Below are 12,894 nucleotides of genomic sequence, written 5' to 3' on the forward strand. Positions count from 1 at the left end.
CAGCCCCTTCAACTTTTATTTTAAGTTCCAGGGTACAAGTACAGGATGTGCGGGTTTGTTAACTAGGTAAACAGGTGCCATGGTGGTTTGCTGCACAGATCAACCCATCACCTTGGTATCAAGCCCAGCATCTATTAGCTAATCTTCCTGATGCTCTCCTTCCCTGACCAGGCCCCAATGTGTGCTGTTTCCCCCCTTGTGTTCATGTGTTCTCATTGTTCAGCTCCTACTTATAAATGAGAACATGCGGTGTTTGGTTTTCTGCTCCTACAATGGCTTCCAGCTCCATCCATGTTCCTGCAAGGGACATGATCTCATTCTTTTTTATGACTGCAGGGATATTATTTATATATGCATAAAATACTCATGGGGAACAGAGGAGAGGTGACCTTGGGTTGCATACTGAGTGGATGGGAACATCCTTATCTCAGATAAGCATACTCAGACTCACTTACCCACGGGCTTCTCAGCCCAGAGACCTACTCTGCTTGCAAAGGTAATTTGCAATGTGCTTACAAAACTATACTCTTAATAGACCCTGGATAAAGGCTGGAACAATGTCGCTGAAAAATAAATGTTACCAGCGACCTGGAGAGGAGGAATGGTGACAGCAGAGGAATGGAATGAGCTTGGAATTCAAAGACACACAACACCAAACAGCAACGTGGTGACTCCTCTAGTTCTTATTTTCAGAGTAAAAGAAGCAGCAGGCGCACCTGTAGATTCAGGTGAAGGTGCAGAAGGAGACTACACAGCCATGGGTAACACCTTACAAGGAAATGGTCGTGCTATCTGTAGAGTGGTGTCACTCCGGCTGAATGTCAATTAAAGTGATTACTTAAAGGCCATTCACATTTACCTGATAGGGCTGGGAGTCCTGTGGGTGAGAGGTGGGGAGGGGATTCCTGCTCACCTTGAAATCCGAGCTCTGCACCAGGAAGCAGAGGTCAAAGGGCATCCCCTTCTGGAGGGGCATGTGCATCTTCCTCTCCTCGGGCCCCCAGCTTCTTTTCTGCCTCGTGTTGCACACCACGTACCCTCCGTCTTCAAACCGAGGGTTGAAGTGGAAGGCAATGTCGTCTCCACTGAAGCCGGTCTGAAAGTCCACAGCAAACCTAGGCCCAGGGAAAGCAAACAGTCTTATGTGGCATGGCCGAGGAGGGCCTCGGCGCCTCTGGCCTGCATTTGTCTGGGATCTTGCATAGAACCTGCGTGGCAGAGACTGCTTGGTTGGCATCCTTTTTGTTTCTCTAATTTGGATCCAATGTGTTTTTGTGCAATTATTGCATTTTGCCTTTACAGCATGATTTTCTAAAAATAAGTAGAAAATGGCTAAGGAAAAGTGCTGGCATGAGCAAACAAGAAGCATAGGTCTTGGAAAGTGATTACCGATTGGTATCAAAGATGGAAGTTGTTAAGCACACCTAGAAGACAGAGCCTTCTGTGCCAGTGGACACTTGTTGGAGGCCAGCACTTGGCTGACTAAGTGGGAAAGAAGAGAACAAATGTAAAGAGCATGTGAAATTGGGGCCAGGCACAGTGGCTCACGCTTGTAATCACCACACTTTGGGAGGCTGAGGCAGGCAGATCACTTGAGCCCAAGAGTGGAAGACCAGCCTGAGCAACACAGCGAGATCTCATCTCTACTTAAAAATATATATATATAATTTTTAAAGTATTAAATATATATATTACATATATTTAATTAGCTAGGCATCATGATGCATGCCTATAGTCCCAGCTGCTTGGGGGGCTGAGATGCGAGGATCTCTTGAGCCCAGAAATTCGAGGCTGCAGTGAGCTGTGATCGTACCACTGCACTCCAGCCTGGGTGAAAGAAAAGAGTCCCTGTCTCAAAAGAAAACAATTAATTAATTAAATGAATAAATGGAGAAGATTGCATTAGAAATATCTCTGCATGTATTTTTCCTCTGGGGTCCTTCAGCTTCACCCCTGTAGTCCTTTGGAAATTCCTGCCCCAAGGAAGGGAGAGGCAGAAATCTCTTGAGAGGAGAGCGCCCGCTGAGGTAGGATCTGTCTCTATTCCACAGGATGGGAGTGGGAAGCCCTACTGGTGCTGGGAGGTGGGGGAGGCGGAGGGAGAGGGAGAGACGAAGGGGTGGAAGATCAGAGGCCTGGTCCTGCTTCCCCTCGTTGCAGGGTTCAGGGGGATCGGGGCCTCCCTGCCCGTGGCATATCCTGGGGGCACTGCAGGCTCTCAGAGAAGTCCCACAGCAGGATGGCAATGGCGGAGGAGGTCACCAAGAATCTAGGTGGCCGAGCTGAGGTTGAGCTGGGATCTGCGAGGCCCAGAAGGTCTTAAGGAGAGGTCCCCTGGGACTGAGGCAGAGAGGCTTCCGAGAGAGAGCCATGAGACCAGAGGCTCTTCTGTGGGCCCCGAAGACTTCAGCAGGCAGCCACCCGTGGTCTCCCACCAAGACAGGAGAGAGCTGCACACCCCTGTGCCCCCTGGTCGGGGTTCCTCAGCAGAGGTCAGCCAGGCCTGCTTGAGGGTCTAGAGCCCTCCCAGCCCCTGAGAAGCCATGTGAGCTCCTCTGTGTTCCCAGTCAGCCCATCTTGAGAGGGAGGAGGGAGTGGGAAACTGCCCTGATACAATGTTAGTATTTTGAATTGACTTAGTAGTTTCCAGAAAAGGCCTTGAAATCAAAAGAGACCAAATTACTTTGAATGTCAATTTTCAATATTTTCACGTTAGCAGAAGGAGAGCTTCAGAGTGGATGAGAGCAGTGATGGGAAATAGAGGAAGTTTGATTTTTGTAATTCTTAGTCACAGTGTGCAGGGTTCAACCCAGAACATAACCTCCAACTCTGACCATCCCACTCCCTCCTTAGACGGCCAGCTCCCAGGGCCCCATTCATCCCGGAGTCCAGGTTAATGGCGCCCCTGGCTGCAGGTTGTGCCTGCGGAGTGGTGCCCAGCGGCATGGGTTAGGGACGCATTGGGCCTCCCCTGAGCCAGGCACGTGAGCTTGGATGTTGTTGTCTGAACTAACCCAGGCTCCCAGGCACAGTGGTTTACTAAGGTCACCAAGTAAACCACTGGAGTGAAATGTTTCCATCATTACACACACACACACCTGCTTCCACTGGAGCTGAGAACAGTCCCACTGACGGTGATCTCAAGTCCATCCTGGAGACCCCCTTGGATAGTCCCAGAAAAGGGGACAGCCTGCAGGGAGAAGGTGTGGGGCCGTCAGTGAGGTGGCCGGCCTCCCGTTTTCTCCCCTCTAGTGCTAGTCAGTGGCCAGCCTGGGTGTGACAGCGCCATGCAAGGGGATGGGGTGCGGCTATGACCAGTATAGACGGAGTCTCAGCCCCAGGGGTCTTAGGGTCCTGTGTGGAGGCAGACACAAATCCAATTAGTTACTCAGACAGTCTAAGCTTGTGATAAGGAGAAGCCTGGCCCTGAGAGGACACGACAGGGAGCTGAGCTTGTGTGAGAGTCTGAGAGGCAGTGGAGGCTGCATCAGGAACGCACCAGGCTGAAGGCCTTCCTTCCAGGCAGGGAAGTAGCAGGCAGATGCCCTGGGCTGGTAAGGAACTAGGTAGTAATGGGGGCTGCTGGACCTCATGCCAAGCTCCCAGCAAAGTGCCCAGGGCCCTGGCTGGAGACTCAGGAGGCTCAAGGGAGCAAAGGGACCCATAAAGGGTCTGCAGTTTCCACCAAGAGGGTCACCTGAGAGGGACAAGAGGAAGGCATGTCCCTCTCCCCACCACCACCATATAACAATGGCCACCGTCACCTTTGCCCTCCTGGCCACCTTCAGCAGAGCCTCTTCCCAGATGCCCTCTGTAGCCAGGGGGCAGCTCCCTCCTCTGCTTCTGCCCCTGGGCTCCCCATTCATTCCCTCAGGCCCTCAGCAGCCCCAAGCCCTAGTGTAGTTTCCCCACCCATCCCAGGCCCCACGGGCTACCACTTTGTCAAATTCTCTGTCCGGGGCTCTTTAAAGGAGCGATGGGCCGTGGTGAGGATGCATCGCTTCAGAGTCAGGTCTGAATCCTAGCTCTGCTGCTCATGACCTGAGTGGCCTTGGGAAGCCTACTTCACCTCTCTTTGCCTCAGTTTCCTCATCTGTAAAAGAGGAAGGTGTTTCTCCTACCGCATATGACTGATGATTTCGTGAGAGAAAGCCTGTGGTAGAAGAGACTGGCACATAGAAGATGCTTCTCCACTGTCACCCACCCCCTACCTTGTTCTCTCTGAGCGAAATTCACAAACTGGTACTTCCAGTTTTCAAAGTTTATTCTGAAATGCCTCATATCCAGTGTGGTTCTATAACTCGCATTAAAGCACAGTTCTATCTCCTGGCTGATTTTCACATTCTGCAAGTTTTTAATGTCTTCTCTAATATCTCCTTTAGGTCAATTTCCAACACAAATTAAATGCCTAAAGGAGCCTGGCAGGTGATGTGTTATGAGTCAGATGGCCAGTAAGGAGTGGTGGGGACTGTGGCAAAGTAGACGTCACACCCCTTGCCTGAAAAGTCAACATCTACTCAGCGCTAACCAGTGATTACCATCTGGGCCCAGGATTGGCAGAGCTTCCAAAGTTTTAAGAGAAGACAGAAACCTGGATTTTTTTTTTTTTGGTAAAACTTTCTAATTTCTTGGGGGAAAATTTTTGTCAAAAAGGATTATGTAAAAGTTCCTGGCTGGGCACAGTGGCTCACATCCACAATCTCGAGGCAAAACAATCATTTGAGCCCAGGAGTTTGAGGCCAGCCTGGGCAACATAGTGGGACCCCCATCTCTACAAAAAATTAAAAAATTAGCCAGATGTGGTGGTGAACACCTTTAACCACAGTTACTTGGGAGGCTGAGGCAGGAGAATTGCTTGAGCCTGGGAGGTCGAGGCTGCAGTGAACCACGATTGCACCACTGCGCTCGAGCCTGGGCAACAAAGGGAGACCCTGTCTCAAATGAAACCCCCCAAATTCCCGTATTATAGAGATACACAATGAAATATTTGCAATGGAATGGTATCTCTGGATTCGCTTCCACATATCTAAGGGTGGGAAGGGAAGCAAGCGAGGGAGGGTATAGGATGAAGCAAGATAGGCCTGAGTTGATCGTTGTTGGAGCAGAGTGATGGGTGTGTGTTGTTGATGGTACAATTCTCTCTGCATGTTTGAATTTCCTATAATCACAAGTTAAACACTGTGCAGGCCAAACAGAAAACACCTGCCAGCCAAATTCAGCCTACTGGCCACTGCTTTCTGGTCTGCACTGTTGAGTTGTGACCGCACAGGACCCTGGGAAACCCGCCCTAGCTCAGTGTACACACCTGGCACCGGAAAGGCCCAGGACATCTGGGATCTGATTCAGACAGACTCTGCTCCCCATGGATTTGAGGGGGTGTCTTTTGTTGTCCCCAGGTCAGGTCTGAACTCTGCCATTAAGTACTTTAGTGACCTCAAGCAAATCACAGCTTCTCTGTGTCTCTGACTTCTCTTTCTTGTCCCTGTCTACACCCGCAATGTGGGGGTAGGAGGGTCAGCCTGATTCAGGTATGGACCAGCACGGCCTAGGATCGGGAAGCTTGTTGTCCCTGAAACACGTCTGTGGAACATTTTCCCCCTTGTCTGTTTGTGGAGGCCTGTGATTCTCTCCAGAGCCTTTCACACTATCATGAGATACAACACTGGAAATACACACCCTCCTGGGAAGCATGCGGCCTCTGTTCAAGCGTATTCACACCACAGCATCTAGAATTGAAGGCAGAGTGTAATGGACACGGGCTCGCAAGTGCACACAAGGCTGAACTAAGGAAGCCAGGAGGGAGAAAGAGCAAGTACAGATCATGGGGGTGGGACAGGGCAGGCTAATCTCCAAGGCAACAAGTTCCCCAAAAAGTTCTGTGAGGTTTCAAAATGTCTTAAATGGCACCCCCAAATTCTGAAAAACAAGACTTTTATTTCATTTTATTTTATTTTGAGATGGTTCTCACTCTGTTGCCCAGGCTGGAGTGTGGTGAGGGGTGTGATCGTGGTTCACTGCAGCCTCTGCCTCCTGTGCTCAAGTGATCCTCCCACCTCAGCCACCCAAATACCTGAGACCAAACAAGTACATGCCACCATGCCATGCCCCACTAATTTTCAAATTTTTGTGAAAAGAGTGGATCTCGACACGTTGCCAGGGCTGGTCTTGAACACCTGGGCTCAAGTGAACCTTCTGTCTTGGCCTCCCAAAGGGCCAGGATTTTCAGGCATGAACCACCATGCCTGGCCTGAAAAATGAGATTTTAAATTGAATATTATCCTACAAACAAGGTTATTCATTGCAGCATTATAACACAAAGGATTATAAAGCAAAGCACTGGAAAGAGCCTAAAAGCCTTCCAACAGGAAAAAGGTGAAATAAATTAGGGTATTTCCATATAATATAACAGGTTCTGTGTAGCCTTCAAAAAAAAAAGAAAAAGAGGACAGAAAGGAAAAAGAAAAAGAGGAAAACTCTGAGCACCGACACGGAATGATGCCATCTGTATAAAAAGTGGGTGGGGGAAGGCTATGGACTCGAATTTATTTATTTATAGATAAAATATCTCTGGAAGAATTTACAAGAAACTTGTAACACTGGGTATCAGTGGGCCACCCCCCAGAAACATCCTGATTCGAATCCCCAGAAACTGTGAATATGTTGTAGAAGGACCTTTGCAGATGTGATTAAATTAATAATTTTGGCATGGGGAGATTGTCCTGATTTTACAGGTGGTCCCAATGTAATCACAAAGGTCCTATAAAAAGGAGCAGGAGGATCAAAGTCAGAGGTAGGAGATGTGACAACAGAAGCAAGAAGCTGGTTTTGGGTTTTTTTGTTTGTTTGTTTGTTTTGTGTGTGTGTTTTTTTTTTTTTTTGAGTTAGGATCTCATTCTGTTATGCAGGCTGGAGTGCAGTGGCATGGTCTCAGCTCACTGCAGCCTCCACTTCCCCAGGCTCACATGATCCTCCCACCTCAGCCTCCCAGGTAGCTGGGACTACAGGCATGCACCACTACACCTGGCTAATTTTTGTCTATTCTTTGTAGAGACATGGTCTCACTTTGCTGCCCAGGCTGGTCTCCAAGTCCTGGGCTAAAGATCCTCCTGCCTCGGCTTCCCAAAGTGCTGGGATTACAGGCATGAGCCATTGCGCCTGGACAAAGCTGCTGGTTTTAAAGATGGCAGGAGGGGCCATAAGCCAAGGCATGCAGGCAGCCTCTAGAAGCTGGAAAAGGAAAAGAAACAGGTTCTCCCCTGGAGCCTCCGGAAGGAAACAACCTTGCTGACATGCTGATTTTAACACCTGACCTCCAGAATCATTAAGAGTATAAATTTGTTGTTTTAAGATTGGCCAGCCGAGGCTGCTGTGGAATTTAGATTTGTGTGTCCAGGAAACCCAGGAAAACAACCGGACCTACTTTTGCTCTGCAGGTGCAGGAGGATGGATTTTGACACTGGATTTATAGTCCCACGGGCCTGGGCTCGCCTCCCAGCTCTGTACACTGTCAATTCTGACATTGGCCAAGTCGCTTGATGTACCTGTGCCCCAGTTCCCTCCTCTGAATAGTAGGACAGTAACACCACCCGGAAGAGTTCTGAGAGGACTGGGTGTGATGCGGTGAGCTGAGCCCCTGGCTTGTGTCGGCCTTGACAGTGCAGCTCTTTGCATGGAACTAATCGATCCCTCTGCTGAGTCAGAACTTGCTCTCTGTTCCTAGTTGTGCCCAGAGACCAGGGACTTTTCCTCCTCTTCTTATCTGGAAGTCTAGAAAGCAAAGGTGAGTCCTGTGGACCAGAATGTGGGTGGCTTTGTTCTGGACTCTGCATCACCAGAGGACACCCAGGCTTGGCCCCGCCAGTAGGGAGCTCAGCCTGGCTGGCCAAGACTGCCCGCCAGCAGGAGCCAGTACGTGGCTGTTAGTGAAGGTGCCCCGTGGTCTCAGAGGCTCCACGGTCCTGCTGGCCACATTTCATGACTCTTTGATTTTAGCCTTCTGATCTCCAACACTGTAAGAACAAATGTGTTGTTTAGAGGTTGCCCAGCTAAGGCTGCTGTGGCATCTGGATCCATGTGTGACCGTGAGGGCTCTGGGCGTGAGCAGGAACATTTATCCTCACAGCAACCCCGGCCACTTTTACAGATGAGGAAACTGAGGCACAGAAAAGTTCAGTCACTTGCCTAAAGCTACACAGCTGGTCAGCAACAGAGCTGGGAGTTGAACCCCAGCACCCACACTTCTAACCACCACACAGACTTCCTCTCATGAGGAAGCTGAGAACGTCTTTATTCCTGACTCTCCCAGTGCTTCCTGGGCCAAACAGCAGGTGGCTCCAGCTTCCCCCTGGCCCTCCAAAGAGGCTGAGCTAGATGAGACCAGAAAAGAAGTGGGAGTGAGGTTTCCAGGCCAGGCCCTCATTGGCACTCAGCCCTCCTCAGCAGGACAACGAACCGCATGACCTTCCCCCACTGTCGGCTCGTGGAGGAAGCGTGGCTCCGACTGCCAGAGGGGTCGCCAAGTGAGGCTTAAGTGTCCTAACCCAGGGGAGTCCCGTGGGGTAGAGGGGTGCTCTGGACACCCATGGGGGCTGCACTGACCGTCTTTCTTGTCTGGGCTTCAAGGCCCTGCTTTAACTCTCGGAAACTCTCTGATGTCCATAGGAGGATTTTCCTTCTGAATCCAAAGATTAGAAAGTAAAAACCAGTTACCAGAATGATATGTCAGAACCTGGAAGAAGCTCTGGGATCCCCTCTCTGACAGAAAACCAGAGATGGGGTGACATGTCCAAGGTGGCACACGCTGACCCTAAGGCCCGCCCAGCACCGGCAGCCCGTTCCAGCTTCCCCCACTCCCTCCGTGCAGGTTCTACCTTGGGGGCCTCCACAGTGTGGCTGAGGGGTCATTGGTGACAGCCAGGAGGAGACAGGCCTCCTTTCTTCACTTCCTGTCTGGATTTTAGAAAGCAGAGCCGAGCTCTGCAGACCAGAACGTAGGCAGCCTCATTCTGGACTCAGTGTCATTGGAGGGCACCGAAGCCCGACCCTGGCCTCTGCTGAGGTGGGCCCTGGCAGCTTCCCTGCCCTTAGCACCCTGCCTCCCCACCCAGGAAAGGCCCATCAGCCCACCTCTCCAGCCCCTCGGGAAGCTCTTTGCCAAGGCAGGGTGAGATCCAATGACAGGACCCGGCCGAGGACAGCGACCCCTGAAGGCTCCTGGGCTCCTGGGGCTGCCACTCCCATCTGGGGACATTTGGCAACTGGCCTTCACCTCCCTGAGCCTTGGATTTTTCGTGAATGAAGGGGACTCATAAGCCTCACAGAGTTTCAGCAAGGCACCTGCAGCCCTCTGACCCCACACTGCAGGGACAGTCCTCGCCCCCTCTCACCTCTGAGACTGCCCCTCTGCAGATGCCCTCACATGCCCATGCCTGGTTAACTCTGCCTCACCCTTCAGAGCACAGGCACCTCCTCAGGTGGGCTTCCCTGCTGCCCCCAGACTCCCAATAACACGAAACACTCCCAAAGCTCTGACAGTGTTCCAGGCACCGTTCAAACACACTAGAGGCACTACCTCCTTAATCCATAGCCCAACCCTGGGAGTGGGGTCTCAAGTATTATTCCCACTTTACAGATATGGAAACTGAGGCCCAGAGACCACCAGCCAGTAAATGGTTGGACCCAGGGAGGCCATCTTCACAGTAAGCACCCTTAACTACCATGCCGGGTAGTGTCCTTACTGTCCCAGAAGGATGCTTGCTTCCCCTTTACATGAACCGTCCCACTCTACATGTCTTCCCCTGAGCACACAGGACAGGATGGGGCAGCTCAGTCAACACTGTCAACCTCATGACTCGTGGGGACGAGCATCCCTCCAGGCATGAGTGAGCTCAGCGTGGCACAGGTGTGCCAGGATGACCTCCACTGACATTTCTGCCCTGCTTGTGTTCTCTTTGGCATGCCCCCACCCCTATCTCCTGCCACCCAGGAGTTGCTTCCTCAGAGCCCCAGGACTGTGTCCCCCTGGCGGAGGCAGCCCTGTGCCCACGGCCCTGGAACTCACTGGGTTCAGGTAGGGACCCTGGGAACCGCCGAAGGCCATCTCTCCACCGCCTCTGTGGCCACCGCTGCCTTTCACACCTGCCAGGAAATCCTTTGTAGAGGGAATGACTTGACACAGAAATAGAAACCAAAGCAACTTGGCTGTTACTCAACAGGGAGGAGCCAGCAGCAAGAGGAAGCGGGTCCAGAGAGAGCAAGGTAGGGTGCTGGGTGAACTGCAGTGACGCTCACAGAGGGAACTGGGCACTCCCAGTCCCAGTGACCTTTCCCTCCTCCCTCTCCTGTGCTCAACCCAAGCCTGAAGCATATTTGGTTCATAGAGGTCTACAATGCTTGACCACACTGACATGATAGCGAGTTGCCAGATGACACTGCCCAGAAGTATGTGGCTATGTGTCCTAAGCACGCTTGGCCACAGAGTCCAGAAAATAATGGGGCTGGGCGTTGCCTGTGCACGGGGTGCTGGTGGGGAAGGGCGGCTTCAACCCATTTTACATATAGAGAAGCTGAGGCTCAGAGTCTAAAGGGCATGCCCCAGGTCGCACAGCTAATTCATGGCAGCCTGAGCTACATGAAGATTCTCAGACTCTTCAAAAAGTGTTTCTCCTCTTTAAGTTTATATTATTCATGTAGAAACATAATGATGTAGAGGGGAATATTTTGCAAGAAAAACACCATAATGAAGATTTTTATTCTAGAGTATGGGGTGCCCAGGAGCTTCTGATCCTCCCTCTCAGTGAATCTCTCTTTCTTCTCCTTCTCTTCTCTATCCTTATTTTCTGCACTTTAGGATGGGAAGAGAAGTCTTGGACCTAATAGAACATTTCAAGGGACATGGGGCTGGAAAGGAACATATGGCATGAACTGCCTTTAATTGGCTTCAGCACCTAGTTAGGGGAAATAATTGGCCGGAAGAGAGAATAACAGGATAGGCTGCAGAGTGGGGAGGGAGCCATAAAATAAACTTACCTGAAGTTGACCAGGTCCCAGTGATGTGCTGGCTAGAAGGCCCAGAACTCAAGCTGGGTCTGGGCGGGTAAGGGCTGTACAGGCTCAAGGGGATGGCAGGTGCCCCAGGGCCATATGTGAGTCTGCACCTCTCTTCCTTCCTGTGCTCTGCCTAGATGCACTATAATTTGCAGACTAATTCCTTTGAGCTGCTGCCATAGACTGAGGCCATGTGTGTCATCTGCACTCTCCATCTCCATTATGCTCTGGATTAAATAGAATTTGACCAGTTTAAGGAGTAGACAATATGGGGGAGCAGAAAGGAGAGAAAGGAAGGGAGATTCTTTGCAATCCTCTCGGACGCCATGGACACCAGGAACAATTTCATCATGCCACATCATTTGTAGGCAATCGCCAATTGCTTGGGATATGGAACAACTGGAACTGTCATTCACAGCAGACTGGAGTGTAAAATAATCCAACTTAGAAAACCAGGCCGGGCGTGGTGGTTCATGCCTGTAATCCCAGCACTTTGGGAGGCTGAAGTGGGAGGATCACTTGAGTCCAGGAGGTTGATACCAGCCTGGTCAAGATAGGAAGACGCTGTCTATACATATAGTTTAAAACACAAATTAGCCAGGTGTGGTGGTGCTCAACTGTGGTCCCAGCTATGTGGGAGGCTGAGGTGGGAGGCTCACTTGAGCCCAGGAGGTCAAGGCTTCAGTGAACCCTCATCACGCCACTGCACTCCAGCTTAGGTAAGACAGCAAGACTCTTGTCTCAAAAAATAAAAAAATAAAAAGAAAGAAAAACTGCTTGGTGAGTTGTAATACAGTCAAATATCTACTTCTAGGTTCTGGCTTTTCTACTTCTAAAAAATTACCCAAGAGAAAGGAAAACATATTTGTCTGTTTTGAAAAACTTTACTCATCGTAGCCCCAGGCTGGAAACAATGCAAATTGTTCACCAAAAGAGAAGGGAGAAATGAATTGTGGTTTTCACACAACAGAGTAGCCCTCAGCAATAAGAAGGAGCTGGGCCACAGGAAACATCAATGGGCCTCGCAACTGAGCAGAAGAAGCCAGATCCAAACAGACACACGCTGTGAGAATTCCACTCGAGTCAAGTTGAACAACAGGCCACAATGGCGTCACCCTTGGGGGTCTCTGACTGGGAGGGGCACAAAGGAGTCTTTGAGAGGCTGGAAATGTTCTGGATCTGGTTCTGGGTGGTGGTCGCACAGGTATTTACATCCGTTAACAACAGGCTGAGGCTGGTGCAGTGGCTGACACCTGTAATTCAGCACACTGGGAGGCTGGGGCAGGAGGATTGCTTGAGCCCAGGAGTTTGAGACCAGCCTGGATTATTTTACACTCAAGTCTGCTATGAATGACAGTTCCAGTTGTTCCATATCCCAACACCTTCTCTCTACTAAAAATAAAAAAAATTAGTGAGGCATGGTGCTGCACGTAGTCCCAGCTACAGGGAGGCTGAGGCAGGAGGATTGCTTAAGCCTGGGAGGTTGAGGCCACAGTGAGCTATGATGGCGCCACTGCACTGCAGGTTGAGTGACAGAGCAAGATCCTGTCTTAAAACAAAACAAAACAAAACAAAACTCACACAGAAAACCAGGGTCTACATTTTACTCTACCTAGACAATATCTCCATAAAATACTGCTAAAAGAAAAACTCTCCCAGAGCCCAAGGAGACACAGGCACAGCTCAGAGTTCCAGCAAATCAGCACCTTAGCATCAGCTTGAGCCTGGGAGGTGAGTCACAGGTAAGCAGCCCACTAGTGAGTCCAGCCCATAAAGGAGGGCCCTGTGCTCCACGCCCTGTCTGGAGGGGCCGCAGTCATACGCAAAGGCTGACGTGTTTTTAGACTA

The 12,894-nt window shown here is 50.6% G+C and overlaps 1 protein-coding gene across 3 annotated transcripts in view; it reads right to left on the reverse strand.

Moving 5' to 3' along the window:
* The window catches only part of LOC105510877 (galectin-9B), a 17,759-nt gene extending 7,556 nt beyond the window's left edge, over window positions 1–10,203 (reverse strand). For all 3 annotated transcript variants that reach the window (XM_011940870.1, XM_011940869.1, XM_011940868.1), the window contains exons 1-3: window positions 10,061–10,203; window positions 3,099–3,190; window positions 914–1,115 (exon numbers count right to left, since the gene is read on the reverse strand). In XM_011940870.1, coding sequence (XP_011796260.1) covers window positions 914–1,115; window positions 3,099–3,190; window positions 10,061–10,099 — 333 coding nt within the window. In that variant the 5' untranslated portion in view covers window positions 10,100–10,203. The remainder of the gene's footprint in view (window positions 1–913; window positions 1,116–3,098; window positions 3,191–10,060) is intronic.
* Between the last annotated feature and the right edge of the window lie 2,691 nt (window positions 10,204–12,894).

The sequence above is a fragment of the Colobus angolensis genome, unplaced genomic scaffold, assembly GCF_000951035.1.
Source record: "Colobus angolensis palliatus isolate OR3802 unplaced genomic scaffold, Cang.pa_1.0 Scaffold193, whole genome shotgun sequence".
Lineage (NCBI taxonomy): Eukaryota > Metazoa > Chordata > Mammalia > Primates > Cercopithecidae > Colobus > Colobus angolensis.